At 48.3% G+C, this 6,813-nt stretch overlaps 1 protein-coding gene across 1 annotated transcript; it reads right to left on the bottom strand.

Annotated features, from left to right (window-relative positions):
- Positions 1 to 678: 678 nt before the first annotated feature.
- Positions 679 to 4,500, bottom strand: LOC119260402 (microtubule-associated serine/threonine-protein kinase 3-like). Its single transcript, XM_037529343.2, has 3 exons — positions 4,318 to 4,500; positions 3,939 to 4,205; positions 679 to 1,974 (listed from the first exon to the last, which is right to left on the bottom strand). The coding sequence occupies exons 1-3, from the start codon at positions 4,498 to 4,500 to the stop codon at positions 1,750 to 1,752; spliced, it is 675 nt and encodes a 224-aa protein (XP_037385240.1). The 3' UTR covers positions 679 to 1,749.
- Positions 4,501 to 6,813: the final 2,313 nt, after the last annotated feature.

The following is a 6,813-nucleotide window of genomic DNA, read 5'->3' as shown; positions in this document are numbered from 1 at the left end:
ATGAAGTAGTCTAGAAAGCTGTATGTACTTGACCTAGCAGAGTTTTCTGCAAAATATTTTGGTATTTTATTTATGTGTACCCCATGCAGTGAAAGGGGAGAATGGGAATTTGCCTGCAAATAGAAAGAGCTTTCACATTTGCATTACATCAAGGAAGTTTGACTAGGCCTAACTACCTCTTATTGCACGTTTCAAATCTTGAGGTCTGTTTGATGCATAAATTTTATGAGTCAAGCTTCATTTAAATGATAATTTATGTGTTTAGAATGCCATTTCTAGCCTTGTTCTTAGATACACCCCTGGAGCTGATCAGAGTGTGGTGGTTCCTTTGTTGTCAGGGGAAACTTCATGTTCACATTCTTTCTAAAGGGATTAGTAAAGGAAGACAAGAAAATAGCCCCTTAGTGTTTCTGCCAGTTAATGGGGAAATTTTTCCTCCTATATATATCATGATAGGTAATTGAATTAGTACTCCAGTAGGAAGAGGTTTGTTATTTCATACTCCTATAGTTTTTTCTTAATACCATGAAATTAAAGACATGCCAGCATGGAGCTGCATATTCCTGATCACTTTCAAATAAGCAATGTAGTTTATTATTTCTTTTTCTTTGTGCTTTTATAGCACACGCTGTGCAAGATAATTGACTCCATGACAGATGTCTATATTTAAGAGGAAAATTTATTTAGGAAGGAAAACACATATATTAGTTTAACAGGGGACTATTCATTATGTGGCTCACAAGGTGCTTTTTGACTACTTATGAATTGAAATTAATATTTTCTCTTGTCGTTCTAATTATGTAGAAGCAAATCTGACTGTTTTATATGACCAATTTGAAGTTTATTCTTCTATATGAATGCTACCTTCTGTTCTCCATCAAGGATGAGTGCTCTTACATAATGTTTGAAGTGTTGTGGAATGACAAAGAATGCACTTTCATGTCCTTCCAGATATGTCTGTAGGCCTGCATATTCTCCAAGTTGTCCAGGATAAGATCTGTCTCTCCAATCCATAATATAGTGTAAAGATAACAGGACAGGGAAGATTCTCCATAGACATTTCTGCACAAAATGCCACTTTTTTCCAGGACAAACACGAGAGGGCAATAGCATCTTAAGTCCCTAGCACTTTCGTAAGGTAGTTTGGTTTGGGGAACTGGCAACATTCAGTAGAAAAGGCTGACGGCAAATTGAAAATAGAGGAGACTTGTCTGTCTCTACTGATTTTGCAGCTCTGCCTGAAACCAATTCTGCTGCCTATAAATGAATCTTCCCCTTCTTTTAGCTACAGGAATTTTTCCCAGGAAAAAACTGGACCTTTTGTCCCCATTAGTTGATTGGATACTTTTTTGCAATAAGATTGTACTATTAATATAAAATTAAAGTATCTAATAGATACAGAGAGATTTCTATATTCTGAAAAGATGAAAGTTTAATAATGTTCTATTCTAGAGATAGAACCTTTTCTTTAATGAGAAAAGGAGAAAGCTTTTACTCATGCATGTCTCTTGCCTCTTGAACTTTCAATGGCTTAGCCTTTTGTACACTAGAGGAAATAAGGGAAAAGACAGGAGATTTTTATAATTAAATGGGAGGTAGCCTTTACCACATTAAAACCGGGACACTAAGGTCAGTTTTGTAATGACACCTCCAGACTGCAAAGCCACGCTTAGGTGAGGTGGAAACCTGCAGTCGAGAAAGGAGCCTTTTCACCTTCACCAGGGAAGTGGAGGTAGTTGACTCCACTTCCTAAGCCGGTGCTAAGCTTGTGTGCTTAGTGGCTACTCTGCAACAGACTGGGAGGCTGCCCTGAGATTGTAACATCTGGCCTCTAGTTTTCTTTGGCTGTGGCTTCCTCAGGCACACTGGCTCCTGGTTTGCACAGCTGAAGCGATGGATGGCTGTGCCCTCCAGGATCTTGAGGTCTTGAGAGAAGGCTGCCTTCAGGTAACATTGCAAGTGTTGTCTCCGCCACTGGTTCAAATTTTAAGATAAAAACGTTGTCACTCAGTGAACAGGAAAATTATCTTGACATAAAAAATGTACCAAATTGAACTTAAAAATAACCACCATGTCCTTAGGACTCCTAGCCCTCCCCCATTTCCTTTTCCTTTCACCCAAAGTGACTTTTTATTTAAGGGAGGATCCCAGATGTTTGTGTTATTAATAATCCAGGCCAGGATGGAGGGATAAAATAGCTTAAGGGACCCCTAAAGCTGAAGAGCAGTTGCTGAGCAGTGAAGTGACCCAGTTGTCTTCTAGTCTCTTGTCAGTGACCATTTCTTTCCAGGATGACTTTCTCATCTTTGACCAAGAGCTTAGTGGTGGTGGTGGTGGTGTGTGTGTGTGTGTGGGGGGGGGGGGGGTCACTCAGCTGTCCTTGGAATTTAGACTGGGAAGTGGAGTGGGTGAAGGCAAGTTCTGAAGTGTATCCTGGACTTTCCAATGCCCCAGGACTATTCTTTTCGGGGTCTTTTGGGACATTCCTAGCATTGGCTTCCCTATGGAAACCAGAATGGGATTTTCTTTCTAGGAATGCCCCCCATGGCTGCAGTGCTTGGCCTCTTTCACTGAGGTCTCTCTCCCACCTGCAGGTTACATGAGCCCTTTCCAACCCAACCTTCAGTCCACCGGCTTTTCCTTCAACGTTTTCATTAGCGTCCTCCCTTGTCCCCCACCCTCTCTCTTCCCTAAGTTAGGACTCAGTATGAGTTGCTGCCAGGAAAGACCAAGTTTAGGGGTGAAATGATCAGGACATATGTGCTGAGGGATGTGCAGACAGAAGTGGGACGCCAGACTAGGGAAGGGGGTTCCTGCCAGGTTTGGGGTGTGGGCACTACGCAGACCCCAGTAAGGTGGCCTGAATCCAGTGACCCAGCTGGTGTGTGTGTGTGTGTGTAAATTGCACGTTTTTCACAGTTTCAACCCCGGTGTCCAGCTGCCAGTCCCACACACTCTTTGCAGGACCCCGCAACCAGCGGCAGGGGCAGGGGGAGGGGTCTTTAGTTCTCCAGGGAAATGTCCTCCCAGCCCCGCGCCGGGCGGAGGGAGAGTCGGACATTTTCCTTGGCCTTTCTCTGGGCAGCTGGCGCGGTCACCTCTCAGGGCTGCTTTTAGGGACACGGACTGGGGCGGGGCAAAGGAAGACTTTCACCCTGGCGTTCAGCCCCTTTCCCGACTCTCACGGAGGAGAGTTGCAGCTCGCGGCCTCCTCTTGGCCGCACGTGCGTCCACAGCACCCACGACCAGCGACCCCCGCAGGGACGCGCCGGGAAGCCGCGCGCCGCCAGGAGGTGACTCCGTGGGGACCGAGATCCCATGCCCCGCGGCCCCCGCACCCGGTGGGCAGGGACGGGGCGGAGGCGGCGAGTGCGGGGCGGGTGCGGGCAGCGGGGCGCGGCGGGGCCGCCCCGCGGGAGGGGCTGGCGCTGTCCCCGGAGCCCCGGGCGAGCCGCGGACTGGGCAGGGCCGCGAGCGCCGGGAAGGGGGAGCCCCCGCCGCCGCCGCGTGCTCAGCCTGTCCCCGCCCCGGGAGCCGGAGCCTCCCCACAACTAACTCCGCCCGCCGCGCCCGCAGCCGCGCCGCCGCCGGCCCCGGCTTCCGTCCCGGACCGTGCCCGGCCGCGCAGGTTGGTGCCGCGCCGCGGGGCGCGCAGGGCGAGGGCGGGGGCGGGGGCGCGGGAGGGGCCGGGAAGTTGGGCAGCTGCCGGGCAGGCACCGGGACCCCGCACCCCGGGCTCCCCCGGCGTCCCGGCGCCCCGGGCGGTGGCGATTTTCCTCCCGGGCTGCTCGCGTTGCGGGATCCGGCGCCGCGGCCAGGGAGGGTCTCGGGGACCGAACCGGCTTCTCACGCCCCACACGTCCCAGGGACCCCCGTCCCCACCAGCGCCAAGGCCTTGGCAGTGTGTGAGGGGTCACCCTTCCCTCCAGTCCTCTCACCTTGCACTTCTCCTTGCGACGAAGTGTTCGCGTATTCCTCGCCGCGGCCGTCTCCAACTTGCAGGACTCTCCATAACGGGGAGCCGGGGAGCGAGACTCCCCCGTTACCAGGCCCGCCCCTCGGACTCGTTCTGGGGCGAGGTCGGGGTGGCCGGGCTGTGGGGAGGGGCCGCGCTGGAGTGGCGCCCGGGGGCGCTTGAGTAGCGGGGAGCGCCGGGAAGAGGTGGGGGTGCCCGTGCCCGTCCTTGCGGGGCTCCGCTCTCCTCCCTGCGGTTTGGCCGGCCTCGGAGCGTGACACGCCGGCGAAGGGTGAGCCCAGGGGCGGGTTCAAAGTATTCAGCGATGGAGTTAAATCGGGACTCGAGCTGGTGTCAGTCACCTTCGCGTTTGCGTGGCCTTGAGACACTCGGGCCCTCGGCGTCCCGTCGGCGACCTGCGCGAGGCTCTGCCCAGCGCCCCGGGTGCTTCTGACGACCACGGATGGGCTTCGGCGTGTTGCTGGCTTTTGAGCCCTGGTTTCTGGTCTCGTGAAACTGCCTCGTGGCAGGTCCTGTGTTCTCATCATCTGAGTTCAGGTCCTTAACTGACTTGTAGTTATGTCTCTCCAGGTGATTTGACCTGTGGCTTTGTTGGGGTGAAAGACTCAAGTTGCTGGATGTGATCATTAATGTTCGCAGTGGAAATCGTCTCTTTCCCACTGAAGTGCAAAGCTGTGAATTTGACTCACATCTTTCTATGGTCATAGAAATTCAAATAACATAAGATTGGTCCCTTTTGGGAAATAAGAACTTTATTTGCAGATGTTTGCCAATTTTTTTCGGTTTCTCTTCCGGCTAAAGTGCAGATTTCGATTTGCTGCTAATTTTATTTTTTTTTTAAAGATTTATTTATTTATTTATTTATACAAGCACTGGGTACAGTCAGAAGCGCGGGAGGGTGAGAGAATTCACCAGAGCCAGAGCGGGAACACAACAGGCAGACCGAGAAGTACACTGCTGAGGGGAGCAGCGGGCCACAGGAGAGGTCTGCTGTGCCATGTGGGACCCTCGCCTGTGGCCGGGATCGAACCGGCGCTGCAGAGGCTGCGAGCAGCTTCGCAACCCAGCGCTCAACCGCTGTGCCACTGGGGAGGTCCTGCTGTTAATTTTAATAATTCAAGAAATAGGCTTTCATTTTAGTAAAATAAGTTCAGCTACTTTAGCTCAAAGGACATGTGCCTTATCGTTTGTAAATTTTCAGTGGTTAATAAGATTCAATTACTTTATGAAAACAGGTAAATGGCCGATAAAGTCACTTTAGATTTGATATTAAATAGCTAAGTCCTGTCATTCATGAATACCTGACTTAATAGACATGTCATGAGTTTCTGTATTGTGCAATGCAGAGTGCTCTGTGCTTCAAAATATAGAAAATATAGAATGTAGAATAAGTTCCTTGTCTTAAAGGGGTTCCCAAATTAAAGTTTTTTTTTTATTTCATATTTTTACATGATCATCAAGTATATTTTAATCACTACATATGGCAAGTAGAATGCCATCAAAAATATCTTATCGAAGGCCCATTAAGGTCATTTTTGGTGAATCTACTGAATAGATTGGAACAAATAACATCTTTTGCTAAACCAATGTTTTCTGAAATAAAATTTCAAAAATTTCTGCTCCATCAAGTGAGAGACATTCTTGGGAATAAAACAAATTCTGTATTTTCAGAATGAAAGCTCAGAAAAGTATGCCAACCTGTATGATGTGGTAATCAAATGTTAAAAGCTATAGAAATTTCATTTCTAATTTAGTCAGAAAGCTAATTTATGGTACCTCTACACAATTTTTCCCCCACAACTTCTTGAGAAAGAAAATTATAATGTCTTGGAAAAAATAAGGGGGTTGATTATAATATTTTTAATAAGTAGAAACTTGAATACTTTAAAGATCAAGTGGACCCTGAATTGACTGGAAATTTGACTTAAAAAGTTACAAGATTATTAGAGTTTTTTTTTAACTATTTAAATTTTTTAAAATAAGATTTATTTATTTATGCATACAAGAACTGGGGTACAGGCCAGAGGTGTGTGTGGGGGGTGAGAGGATTCACCAGAGACAGAGTAGGGAGCAGAACAAGTGGATCCACTGAAATATACTGCTGAGGGGAGCAGTGGGTGAGACAGAAGAGGTCTGCTGCGCCATGTGGGTCACTTCCCTGGCCGGTGATCAAACTCGCGCTGCAGTGGCTGTGGACAGCTTCACAATGCTGTGTTTTAACCCCTTGCACCACCAGGAGGTCCCAATTTTTACAAGAATTGACTTGAGTGAAATGGTGGACAGAATTCTATCACAAAAAGATGACCAGAGTTCTTTCCTTCCACATTGAGTGGTATTCAGTGTGATTCAGTGACATCCCTTGTTCTCTTCCTGCTCCTAGGAAAAATTCTTCCATCTGCTGAGCTTTCCTAGCCAGCACTGTGTTTTGGAACTTTGATTCAACTCACACTCTGAGGCCAGGCAGGCTGAGGGACAACCCGAGGGATGTGAAGTTAACTTGACAGTTGGCCCTTTTGGCTCAGTATCTCTGTTTCTTTATTTGTGAAATGAGATTAAAGATCTTGTCACTGCCCTGGAAACTGTGTGATTTGGCATAATAGTCATGACTACTGAGCCAGAAAGCTTCTTGTGTGTATAAGAACTTTCTTTACTTCTTTAACACCTTTATTCAGTAAAAGCAAATTGTTAAACTACATACAAGTAGCTTAAAAGAAGGGCCCAGATTACAGTTGGTGGTGGGGCCTCCCTGGTGGCGCAAGGGGTTAAGAACCGCACTATGAAGCAATCCACAACCTCTGCAGCCAGAGTTGGATCCGGGCTGGCCAGGGAGCAACCCA

The sequence above is a fragment of the Talpa occidentalis genome, unplaced genomic scaffold (genome assembly GCF_014898055.3).
Source record: "Talpa occidentalis isolate TD23 unplaced genomic scaffold, MPIMG_talOcc4v2.1 talOcc4.6, whole genome shotgun sequence".
Taxonomy (NCBI): Eukaryota; Metazoa; Chordata; class Mammalia; order Eulipotyphla; family Talpidae; genus Talpa; species Talpa occidentalis.
Note: the sequence above shows the minus strand (reverse complement) of the source record. Positions and strands in the feature narration are given on the sequence as shown.

Coding starts and splice junctions, on each gene's coding strand:
- LOC119260402 (XM_037529343.2), bottom strand. CDS start 4,500: ATGAGAACACAGGACCTGCCACGAGGCAGTTTCACGAGACCAGAAACC. Junction 4,206..4,317: donor AAGGCCACGCAAACGCGAAG/GTGACTGACACC, acceptor GCCAAACCGCAG/GGAGGAGAGCGGAGCCCCGC. Junction 1,975..3,938: donor GTCGCAAGGAGAAGTGCAAG/GTGAGAGGACTG, acceptor AATTTGAACCAG/TGGCGGAGACAACACTTGCA.